Raw genomic sequence first — 13,118 nt, 5'->3', positions numbered from 1 at the left:
AAGGAAAAGTATGTACATACTCATAAGAAGAGAAATACAAAGCTAGGAAAACAGCAAGGAGAGATGAAAGCAATACTGAAAGTCATGAGGTGGATTAGAGTGCAGCTCAGATTTTAGAGATGAGGCATAGAACTGCACTGGGGAGTAAACTTGAAAAGTTACCTTTTCCTGGTCTTGGATATGACCCTTTCTGAAACCTCTGGGTCAAACTGCCTAGCGTCTAAACTTTGTATGGCTCTGGCTTTAATTAGTTCTGTTTTGGGCTGATTGTCCAGCCTGTAGCAATTTTGCAGTCATATTATAGGGAGGTGGCTTTCTTCAAGTCCACTTTGGAATTACATGCCCTTAACTTCATTAAGTCTGTATCCTAGGCCAGCCCTCCTTGTTGGGCACTGTTCAAAATGGAGCTCCTTGTCCAGTCTATGTCTGCCAATGGAATTCACACATTCCTAATGCATCTCTGTGTGAATCGGTCCTCTGTTCCACCAATGCCTGTTGGTGGAGTGTACATATGTGAGCCATTGCAGAGAACAGAGGGGCAATTCAGATGCTGGGAACATTTTTAGAATAATGATACTCAGTGGAATTCCACATAGACTTGCGTTTTATGACTATGGGCCACTTTTGTCAAATAAAGCATGTATTTACGATACTCAAACATTTAAAGTTACTGAAAAATATTTAACTCTTTTGGGTTTTGGGTTTATGCTTCTCTTTAATGTTTACATAATTTAAGTTTTGACAATAGAAAAGCTAGGCTGAAAGAAGAAACAATCTAACTACACACAAAACAGTGCCTAGATAGAAGATGGACAGCATAGGAGATTGAGCATCTGTAGATCTGGGTAAGTCATGCTTTCTGCTCTGATTTATTCATCCATTTAGTTTTTCATTCATGCATCCATATCCAAAGCTCCTCTCATATACAAAACAAATATAGTATCAAAAATGTTTCTATTGTAAAGAGGCAAGTTGCTCAATCTTCTGGTTGTTAATTTCTTCATCTATAAAACAGGGGGACTGTCCAAAATGTCATAATATTCTGGAAATATTTAGGTAATACATAATCATTATAATAATAATAGTAATTATACCTGTAATAACAACAATCCAATAAGTCTTTTCTGCCAACAGACTTATGCCAACAACTTGAGGTCAAGAGGTCCTAACTCCAAATCCAGGTTAGATCTCCTCTGTGCAAAGATTAGGCTGAGTTCAACCACTCCAAGGTTTTGGAGAGGATCATAGCTTTTTCTGTAATGATCCAGCTCCCTGAGAGGGCCTGAAAAAAGCTAAGAGAGGGGCATGGTAGGCTGTACCTGCCCTTAGGGAACTCAGGAGAGCCACCTCTTATATTCCTTTTCTATGAGGCCAGAAATAAACTCATACTCAGGGACATCAGGAAATCAGTCCTTAGGCTACATGTACCTTACAAAGCTTTGGGGGGTGAAAACACAGGAGCAGAGTTATCTGCAGCTTCTCAAAGAGAAATGAGATGTATGGCATGTTCGTCCCCAAATCACAAGAAGTTCTCTTAATATCCAAGGCTCCAGTGAAGAAAAGCAGGCAGTGATGGGTGGGGCTTGGAGCTTGGTTTCCCCATTAACAAGCCAGGAGATTGGATCCAGGAGTGAGGACACTGGATGAGCACTTCTCACTTGGCAAGAAACCAAATGATCAGTTCCTCTTCCCAGCATGTTTCAAAGGTGAGTTTAATATCTGTATCTCCTCTCTCCTTCAAAGGTGTAGTTTTTACAAGAATTTTGGAAATATCTCAGAAGGTCTTGCCAAATTTGAATTAAATTCAAGGTAATTGTATCTAGAAGGACAATAATCACTTATGTTGTAGGGAATTTTTCCACTTGGAAAAAAGCTATGGGGAACCACAAGGGTGCTAGATGTCAGGGACTGCTTTTTATATGTTTTCAAACACAGAAGCTTTGAGTTTAATGTCTGTGTCATATGTTAAACACATGTGACCTTAACTAAACAGCACCAAAACCCACCATAAATTCATCGTCAACCTTAATGGTTTCCTTATTTCAAAACACATTTGTTTTGTAAGTTAATGCCTTAAGGCCACAATTTTAAGGCCACTACACAAAGCTTAAATGAAAAACATATCAGGATCCATATGGCTATACTACCACACACACATATATACAATCTCTCTGTCACTTTAACTCAAAGGGGGAGAAATTTTGCACACATTTGGGTCCTGTGCTTCTGCTGCCATGGACAATTTTTGGTATTTTCAGAATGTCCCGCACTTTACCAAGCAAGCAGGGCAAAGTTAACTGGAATTATCTTCCTTTCTTCGCCAGTTTCTGTCTGTGAATCTCTCTCTCTCTCTCTCTCACTCTCACACACACACTCACACACACACACACACACTATCTATCTATCTCTGTGCTCTCTGTGTGTGGTGTGTGTGTGTATGTGTATGTTTCCAGAAGTTTTCTTCAGAATAAAAGGCCACTTAGAGATTTTGAGGCCTCTATAAAAAAGGAGAGATGATTTTTAAAGTTATTTAAAAGCTAGTATTTTCTTTTAGACTTTCCTTTATTTTCAAGTTTATGATCCAAGTTCCCTTGATCCTAAGACCAGCTCACCCTCCTAACATCTCCTTCTAGGGCTAGAGAAATTCTGAACAACACAATTTTCATGGGAGGAGACAACAGGCATTGGAAGGAAGAAAAAGCAGCTGAGAGGGAGGCGGGCAGACAGGTAGGTCCCAGCTAGTGCTCTTCTGCCTGGCTTCTGCCTGCAGCTGGAAGCAAACCATGGACTGCTGCTTCCACTCAGCCTCCCATGTGGACTCACACAGACAATGGGAGTTTCACTTAAGATACATCTTCTGGCAGCATATTAGACATTTCAAAAAACAATAGGCAAGATGAAGTTTTGAACACCTTGTTTCTTACCTTTTTCCCCCTAAAATGTAGATGATGGCAAATACAGGGGACTTTTGGAGGAAAATGGTGTATGCAATCATTTAGTAAATATTTTAGTCTGTATCTTAGATAATCTGACACAGTGAAATATTCACAAGAATTGGGTATTTTAATGTTTTTTGTTTTTTTTGAAATGGAGTTTCGCTCTGCTGCCCAGGTTGGAGTACAGTGGTGCGATCTCAGCTCACTGCAACCTCCGCCTCCTGGGTTCAAGCAATTCTCCTGCCTCAGCCTCCTGAGCAGCTGGGATTATAGGCATGCACCACCATACCCAGCTAATTTTTGTGTTTTTAGTAGAGATGGGGTTTCACCATGTTGGCCAGGCTGGTCTCAAACTCCTGACCTCAGGTGATCTGCCCACCTCAGCCTCCCAAAGTGCTGGAATTACAGGCATAAGCCACCACACCTGGCTAGTTTTTTAAAAATGTTCTTTATCTGTGCCTAAGTGCCTGTCTTTATTATTATTGCTCAATGTAAAGCAGTAACATAATCCTATAATTTAATATAACATCATGCCTAGTTATATAAAAAATTCATAATAATCTACTCTGTGAAAATGTAAATGATCATCTGTTTCTATTGGAATACACACATTCCAATATATATTTAACATATTTTATTTCACATCTTATTTTACATAGAAATAAGTTTCTACTTCCCTAAAGAAATATTTAATATATAAGTTTTTAACCATTGTTTCACTGACCACATAAAATATGAGGTTTACCTATTGAATTTCTCTTTCTACTTTTTTTTATTTTAGGATTTTGACAGGTGCTATGCTTTAAAGAAAAAAGAATACATCAGTACCCAAATTCGGTGCAGTTTATTGATACTGGTGAGGCTTATTCAAGGATCTGATGTAGTCCTCAGTCAGACCAAGCCAGATCCTTCATTGAAGCACCTCAGGTTTGTCCTCTCTGTACAGTGTACACAGCACTTCCAGATACATCCTCACTGGACTCTCAACATTACCCCCCAGAAGCAGAGATGAGGCAGCTATCAAGATTCCCTTTTAAAGATGAAATTTAGTGCCATGGGTCTCCAATCTTTTATTCTTCCTGGGAGAGGGCAAAGAGGCACTTCTAAATTTTGTGGCAGGGGCAAATACCAAGAGGAGAAGTTGGCATTAAGCACATACAATATCTTTTCTCTCTAATGACCTGGAAACATTCAAAAAACTAAGGAGATATATTTCAAAGGAAAAATTCTCCCTTTAGGGTAATATTGATCATTTCTTCATTTTCCATTCATTCAACAGGTTGTAGAGCTCCTATTGAATGGTACACCTAGTTCTGGTGGCACGAAGTTAGGAGGGAACAAAGCAAAAAGCCTGCCTCCAGGAAAACCTTCACTCTCGTGGAATATGCAGAGATGAATATGAGATGAGCAAGATGATCTCAGAAAGTGGTACACGCTACATGGAAAGCATACAGAGGGGTTGGGAAACTAATGCTTTTTGTATGGGTGGTCGGGGAGGTGAGAATTGAACTAAGCTTTTAACAATCAGTCATCCTGGCAAGTCCCTGATGCAGGAATGAGCTAAAGTAGGGCAGGCCATTTTGGCTGAATGTAGCAGCCGGGGAGAAAAGACAGAAGCTGTGATCCGGGCATGAAGGGCCTTCAAGGCCATGGGAAGTGTTCACAGTCTGAAAGAGAAGCCACCAGGGTGTTTCTAGGAAGGAATGATATACACTCTGATTTATGGTTTTAGAAGACCACGCTTCCTGCTAAGTTATTGGAGGACAGAGGTCGAACAGAGAGAAGACCAATGCAGAGGCTATTTTTACAGCCCACGTAAGAGATGACATAGTCTGCCTGGCAGAAGCAGAAAGAAAAAAGGAGCCAGAATTGAGATATATTTTGGTGGTAGTGCTGACAGGATTTACCAAAGGACTAGGTGTGGAGGAAGGAGAGGGAAAGGAAGGAACAAAGCATGATGCTTAGTCCTTCTGGCTTGAGCTTAGGAGAGCCATTTGCAGGGTTATGGGGCAAAAATCAAGGATTTTATTTTGGGTTATTTTACATTAGAGATGTTTGTGAGAAGCCCAAGAGGGGATACATGGTAAGAAATTATATACATGAAACCATATCTTAAGGGAGAAAATACAGGTATTTGGAAGCCATCAGTGTGTGGACAGTGGTTAAAGCCATGGGGTTGGATGAGAGTACCCTGGGAAAGAGTATGGCTAGAGGAGAGAGGAGATCTCCGACTTGAACCCTGATCTTGGTATAAGAAGAGGAAGCAGCAAAGGAATGTGAGTTGCTATCAGAGAAGGAGGAGCCAAACCATAAAGTTATTCTACATGTTCAGATTAGTTCCCTGGGAAGTCTATAGATAAGGGCAAATAACTTTATTAATTATTTCAGACGCCTCTATTCTTCTAGCTGATAAAAAATTTTATCTTTACCAAAGTCACCTACCTATAGGCACACTCTTAGAAGCTAGTATGTTGCCTACTTTAAAGTCTTACCTTTGCTCCAGTGTCTCCCACTCCACGTAAACCCATCGGCCCAGGGGGTCCTGGTAATCCACGAGGTCCCTGAGATGACATAGTAAGGGAGGAGTGAGCATCCTTGTCGTATGCAACTCTCAAAAAGGAGGGAGGGAGGGAAGAAAAAAATGTCCCACTTACAGGCACACCAGGATAGCCATCACCTTTGAGTCCTGGAGCACCCACTGGTCCCCGAGGGCCTTGGACACCCTGGGTAAATTCCAACATCAGTGATGTCATGAGACTCAACTATAAAACATCTGGTTAAACTTAAGCATAAAACCAACTCAATATGCCAACAGTGGATTTCTAACCCAGGAGTTAGAAAATGACTTATTGCTAATATTTTAATTTTTAAAATCATAAAGTTTTAGTGCATCATAAATCAAGAAGACGTATAAAAAATAAAATTTATTAAGTACAATGTGAGAAGAGTAGAAAAGAATACATAGCAAAATTTTGAGTGTGGAATAACTACAGTTTCCTATTGTTGTGTTAAATCTATTGTCTACATTAATGGACACTGAATTATACAGGGAATAAACCCAGATGAAAATAAACACATATTAATTTTTCTAAAACAAGTTATGAAGGGACAGGGTTTGTGATTCATATCTTGAGACCTAGGAAAAAGTTGTAAATATTGTTTTACAATGATGACCTTAGGCATCAAAAACTTTTAGTAGCAGCTCCTAGTCTCCTACAGAAAGAGCAGGGAGGGGTGATTATTGTCCTTTATACAATAGAGTTTTCTAAGACTTACAACTCTCTCACAAACAGAAATCAGAAAAATTTCTGACTAAAGTAAAACGGGGGGAGAGAAAAAAATTAAGAAGTATCTTTTAGAAGATTACCTACAAGTGACCAGGTACACTGGCTCACACCTGTAATCCCCAGCACTTTGGGAAGCTGAGGCGGGCAGATCACTAGGTCAGGAGTTCAAGATCAGTCTGGCCAACATGGTGAAACCCCATCTCTACTAAAAATACAAAAATTAGCTGGGCATAGTGATGCGCACCTGTAATCCCAGCTACTTGGGAGACTGAGGCAGGAGAATCGCTTGAACCCGGGAGGCTGAGGCTGCAGTGAGCAGAGATTGTGCCACTGTGCTCTAGCCTGCGCGACAGAGCGAGACTCTGTCTCAAAAAAAAAAAAAAAAAAAGGTTACCTGCAAGTCCATTACGCTTATATTTAAAACCTGTAATACTTCTTTTTACAACACATTCCACCTATCTGTTACTGGCTGAAAATGCTTACAACAGCCCTTGTCAATATGCAGTCCTTGTTTTGATAAAGAGCTACTCATGTTTTAAAATATTTATGGTTTTTCTTTATATTGGGAGGGAACTCTAACAACAGTCAGACCTTTGTTTTCCAAGAATGGAGAAAGAAAGTAGCAGGACTCTTAAGAACTTTCCTTATATGCAAGCAAACTCGGAGATCAAATTACCACTATTCCAAGTGAAAATACTGCCCAAAGTCCAACTCCCAAAAACTATTCTCAACTATACTCCAATAAATGAGTAATTGATTGGGAACAGGGGAAAAAATTTTACATACTCTTTAAGCAACCAGAAACTTTATTTTAAAAACCATGAATGCAACAGCTGTTATTTCCTATTAAATCTAAAAGGCTGTTTTATGTGGCTAACCTTCTTAAGAATGATTATCTTTAGGAAATATGTGGTCACTTATAAAAATTTAACATACTATTCATTATCAACAAAAACTCAAGGTGATTTTTTAAAGTTGAATGAGAGAAAGGAAGCCCATAGTCTTCAGGATGGTACATTTTGGTGTATTCCCACTACGGGGAACTGGTCACTTCTCAGAACCAATTTTTTATGCTATTCCAATTACATTTAAGGTTGAAGCTCTAAACATTCTCATATGAAACTTGTCCCAAAATAAGTTTTCCACTTATCTCCATGTTTACACAAGGAGAGGCCCAACAACAAAATAAAGCAGTAACTGATCCCTGGTTGAGTTAAAAGGAAAAGAAAATTGGAATCAAAATTTACTTTTCAGTTTTTATTTCTATGGTCCAAACTTACAACAAATTATCAGCAGCTGCTCTTGTTTAAAGCCTGACAACCACAGTGGAGGGGAAAACCATTAAAACACTCATAGTTTACAAACATCCTTTTTATAGAGATCTTTGTCCTCGCTCCTGCAAAAATCTCAGGTAGCTTGTTACTTCTGTTATTAATAGGAAATATCAAGGAGCAAGAAGAGGAGCAGGTTTTTATTTTGGACTCCTTACCATATTTTTATAGATGGAACGTTGCCACTTGGCTTTTCTACACTGGATTCAAGGAAACGTCCTACAAAGTTATTTACTTCAAAGTGTTTCTCTCATTCATTAGAAATTAGGGCAAAAATGGAAACCTAGTATTTTGAAATCAGCTTTAGGGGGCATCTGGGAGACCCCTGAAGTATTACACAAAATGAAATTAAAGTGCTAAAATTTCCATCAGACATTCAAAGGTGTGTATGACCCTCCAAAAACTGAAAAACTAATGAACTAGGGAAGAACGACAAAAAGAGTATCATTAGAGTCCAGGGGAGTAGCAAAAGACTTGGGTGAAGAGGCAAATATCTTTAAGTACCATCACCTATAATGCCTAATAATCATCAGCAGAAAACAGGTGGGGCCTATAAACTCTAGCAGCACATTTAATTGGATTGTATTCCTATTGCAAATAGAAGGATAAGTAGAGAGAGATGTATAAATCATAGATTGTGAATACACAGCTTCAATCTATCAAAATTGTCATGCAAATGTAACTGATCAAGGTCATATCTGTAGTTTTCACATTAGAAAATTTGCTATTGTCTCTATGAGCTGTCTATATAGCTTGTGTTTCTAAAGAGAGTGGTCTACATAGTTTGGGTTACCTTGGGATCTGGGGGAAGTAGATGAACAATTCGTCCAAGTTTGCCCAAGATTTTCCCAGTTTTAGCCCTGAAAGTCATGTGTTCCAGGACCCCTTTCAATCCTGGGCAAACTAGGGCAACTGTCACTCTAGCAGGGATGACTATTAAAGCAGTAAGAACAGGGGAGGCTCAAGGTTCTCCCTTTGCTTTTAATAAGAAGCACTCCAATTTATGTCAGTTTTATACAACAAGTTTTGCATCATATTTTGTTTAAAAAATGACTCCATGTTTTCTTCTTTTAACTTTGAAGGTCATCAGTTTAGTACTTGAACCCTTTTATCTAGATAAGACAACTTAATATGGGAGAATATAAGCAAATTTCAAAGCTATGTAACAACATGCTATTGATTTTAAAAGTGCTAATGATGGGGCCCTGAAGCTTGTCCTCACAAACAGAGATCCTGGTTGACACCTAGGAATGTTATAAATGCTAAATTTTGCTGTGGTGCTGGGTATAGTATGAGGAGAAAGAATGGTGCTTCGTTACCATGAAAAACCAGATATGATTACAGAAACCTGGTTTCTTCTTAATTATTTGTATTTCCCTTTGAAATAACTCAAAAGGATAAATAATCAAAGCTGGAAAGTTTTTATTCAACGAAGCTTCCAAGCACACACGCTTTTTTGGACAATGTTTTGCAGAACAGATACTTAGGCCATTAATATGTAAATGAAGAGGCCAGAGGCCATTTAATCCCCTGTATCACAGACAGTGCAAAAGAGCATTTTCAAACAATTGTCTAATCAGCAAAAATTTAACCATAAGAGCTACTTTTCCCCACAAGTATGAAAAATAAACTACGTGATTGCTTGCTTTTTTTAGTAAAAGGGAATAGCTATATTCTTACATTTTAATTCATCAATGTAGAAACTTTGCAAATTGAAAAATCAACTTATGGATTAAATCTAGCTTCGTTTATTTCAGATACAGAAAAACAAAAAGAACATGAATAAAGCATACCTTTGGTCCTCGAATAGAAAGTCCGGGTTCTCCTTTAAATCCAGGTATCCCAGGTCCTCCTCTATCTCCCTGTGCATTTCAAATGACATTTCACAGGTTACAGTTGTGCAAGAAATCACAAGCACACATAGCAAAAAAAAAAAAAAGCATTGGCCACTCTGTAAAGACCTTAATCTGTCCATCTCAGACCTTGAGATAGTATATTTAATATTTGAGGGGAATTTCAAATCCTAAGTAAATAACACCTGTCAGTAAAGACTATTACTGTTGTTAGGAGAAAGTCCATTGAAATAATATGTGGCAATTCAGACTCAAATATTTAGACTTTAAGATTGGCTGGGAATGCTCTTAAAATTGAGTGAAGGCCAGGCTCAGTGGCTCACACCTATAATTCCAACACTTTGGGAGGCCAAAGCAGGCGGGTCACTTGAATCCAGGAGTTTGAGACCAGCCTAGCCAACATGGCAAAACCCCATCTCTACTAAAAGTACAAAAATTAGCCAGGCATGGTGGTATATCTGTAATCCCAGCTATTTGGGGGGCTGAGGCAGGAGAATCACTTGAGCCCAGGAAGTGGAGGTTGCAGTGAGCCAAGATTGCACCACTGCACTCCAACCTGGGGGACTAAGTGAGACTCTGTCTCAAAAAGCAAACCAACCAACCAACCTGAGTGGATATATCTTCTGCTAAACTCTTCAATTATAAATCCTGGTAGATTCTTCTGAATATATGTTCTAAATTCTTGCCTGTACTGGAGTTTAGGGTTTGGAAGATGTAATGAAGGGTAAAGTGACAAGCTTGGGACCAGGAGCACAAAATCTGGGTTTTAGTCCTAACTCTGCTGCTGGCTGTAGTTTGCTTATCTGTGAAGTTTCAGAGTTAAACTGAGTCATTTCTAAGGCTCTTCCAAAACTAAAATTCTAGTTCACTGATATCATGATTTTTTTTCTCCAACTGCCAAAGAGTCAAGAAAAGGAAAATAATTCCCAGGAATATATACCTTTGGCCCAGGTGGTCCGGGAATTGATGTTCCAGGCATTCCAAAAGGGCCCATAATGCCCGGTTCACCCTTAAAAAGAGCAAAATGCTCACTACATTTCAAGCAGAGAAACCACATATAGAGACAATAATAAATGTATAGAAATGTCTGCAGATTTTTAAATTACATTATGACCTCTGTCTGTTTCAAAGACCAATGTGAAAATAATTTGAGCATCCTTTGTAAACCACTGCTAAAGTTATTGACCAGTAAGATTTCAGTGCTTTTAAATAACTATGTTCAATTAATAACTGAATGTTAGGAAAATTTTATCTCTTGTGCATCCTTTTATTAGCTAATAAAAATTATGCAATTCATGGTGCTTCCCTTTTGTGTTGTATGCTGGGAAGCTCAGAGAGAATTTTTTTTTCAATATAGCAATTATCTTCAGCAAATGTTTTAGGGTGTACTTCTAGGTTATAACTTTTTTCTTTGTTGCTTTATTTTAATGACCGAAGGTATTAGTCTTCCATTCTATGTTATCTCACATCCTTTTTAAGAAGTAGAACCCCTATGGGCTGGGTGTGGTGGCTCACACCTGTAATCCCAACACTTTGGGAGGCCGAGGTGGGGGGATCACTTGAGGTAAGGAGTTTTGAAGCCAGCCTGGCCAACATGACAAAACCCCATCGCTACTAAAAATACAAAAAAAAAAAAAAAAATAGCTGAAATTAGCCAGACATGGTGGTGTGTGCCTGTAATCCTAGCTACTCAAGAGGCTGAGGCAGGAAAATCACTCAAGGTTGCAGTGAGCTGAGATCGCACCACTGCACTCCAGCCTGAGCAACAGCAAATCACTGTCTCAAAAAAAAAAAAAAAAAAAAAGAAAAGAAAACAAAAAAAAAACCCTATGATTTTAAAAAATGACATTTTTAATAGAAAATTTTAAACATTTCGGGGGGAGATGTCTAATATTTAGAGTCTCAAAGACTCAATCTGGAGCAACAGGTAATTCTTCTGTTCCATCTGGATCTAGACAAGTGATTCTCAAATTTTAGATAGCAAAGGAATTATCAGGAAAGTTTGGTAATGCACAGTTCTGGGTTCAAACTCCAGAGATCCTGATTCAACAGATCTAGAGGTCGGTGCCCAGGATTATGAATTTTCATGAAGCATCCCTGGTAAAAACACTATTCCAGAGCAATTGTCAATGTACACCACAAGGTGTTCCAAATGACCCACTGGGATATAAGAAAATATTACAACTTGTCTCTATGTTTTTATCTCATCTATTAAAATTTCAATTGTTTATATAAATTCATAATATATTAGTATGATAGCTTATTAATAAAAATTACAAGTAAAAAATTAAAAATCTGTGGCATGTGATCAAAATTTTACTAGAGGGGTTTATAATCAAAACAGTTTGAAAACTACTTCTCTACAGTAGGTGGGCCAAATCCGCCCACCCACTTGTTTGTACAGCCTTGAGCTATGAACAGCTTTCACATTTTCAAGTGGTCATTATACAAGTAACTACATAATATCTTCCATTTTGCCTCTTGGGCCACAGGACCTAAAATATTTACTATCTGGACCTTTACCAAAACAAACAAAGAAACAAAACACTGTGGAGATGAGTCGTGGAGAATGAGCTATTTCTATGCTATGTCTAAACATGACCCTCTAGGTTCTCAGACTGCTGACTAATCCTGCGTCTGCCTGACTCACGTCCTCTGAAAATTCAATCGCATGAGCTTCCTATTCAGTCATCCTGCTTCCTCCAGCAGGGACTCCGTCAGTCAGATTCACCAGTGATGACTCCTGCCGGGGGCTGTGTTCATCTTCAGAGCTGAGGCCTCCCGCTGTATTGATTAGCCAATACAACCAACAAGCTGAGCACACTGGCCCACCGAGACCCAATTCAAGCCATGGCATGTATGTGCCAGTCCTTAAATGTAAACCTGGAAGGCAATGGCATAGGACACGACAAGAATTTGGAAACACATAAAACCCCCTATCCAAGCCTTTGACAAAGGCACAGAACATGAACCTATTAAAGTTCTTCACTAAAACCAAAGGAAAAGCAAAATTATGTCTCTAGATTTAATTTGTTTTATTTCTTTTTTTTTTAAAAAAAGAGGTCAATTACTTTTATAATATGAAAAGTATCATGGAAAGTATGCAATTACTTTAAATACCCTGTACTAAGGGGTGATTATGCCTTAACATATGGCAATTCTTCACCTTCATCTTTAAAAACAGCTTTCTTTCAAAACACAGAAAAATGTTCACTTTGAAATAGAGTAGGACATAAAGACTAATTTGTTATGAATACTAATACAACACATTTGTTTCATAGTGGCACTTTTCATAATGTGCTTCTTGAACTCCCTGCAGCACGGGGCATTTACTTGAGAAGCACAGATTCCTGGGCCCACTCACCTGCTGAATCCAGATAGCTGAGGATGGTAACAAAAAATCTGGATTTGTAATCATCCCCAGGTGATACCGATGGACACTGAACGGACGCCAAAGTTTAAGAGTCACTGGTGTACAGGTGACGTTTTGTTTTGTATCTGATCTGATCTAGTCAGCACCATTTTTTAAAAATGTGCTTTTTAATCATCTGTTCCTAAAACATACTCCTTGTCTCTTTCTTACAATTAGTATCTTCCTAGACGCATGGATTCTCTTAGGTTTGTGGTTTCTGTTTCCTGACACATTCAAATGACCTTAATGGTGGGTCTCTGAGGCTTAGTCAGGACACATACTTAATTGCTCGCCTCACA

The 13,118-nt window shown here is 38.6% G+C and overlaps 1 protein-coding gene across 2 annotated transcripts in view; it reads right to left on the bottom strand.

The window, feature by feature from the left end:
* Positions 1-13,118, bottom strand: part of COL28A1 (collagen type XXVIII alpha 1 chain) — a 184,727-nt gene that overhangs the window by 83,966 nt on the left and 87,643 nt on the right. For both annotated transcript variants that reach the window (XM_073009112.1, XM_073009113.1), the window contains exons 22-25: positions 10,348-10,416; positions 9,348-9,416; positions 5,591-5,659; positions 5,429-5,497 (exon numbers count right to left, since the gene is read on the bottom strand). In XM_073009112.1, the coding sequence (XP_072865213.1) occupies positions 5,429-5,497; positions 5,591-5,659; positions 9,348-9,416; positions 10,348-10,416 (276 nt within the window). The remainder of the gene's footprint in view (positions 1-5,428; positions 5,498-5,590; positions 5,660-9,347; positions 9,417-10,347; positions 10,417-13,118) is intronic.

The sequence above is a fragment of the Chlorocebus sabaeus genome, chromosome 21 (assembly GCF_047675955.1).
Source record: "Chlorocebus sabaeus isolate Y175 chromosome 21, mChlSab1.0.hap1, whole genome shotgun sequence".
Lineage (NCBI taxonomy): Eukaryota > Metazoa > Chordata > Mammalia > Primates > Cercopithecidae > Chlorocebus > Chlorocebus sabaeus.
The sequence above is the reverse complement of the archived record's forward strand: the minus strand, read 5'-3'. Positions and strand labels throughout refer to the sequence as shown.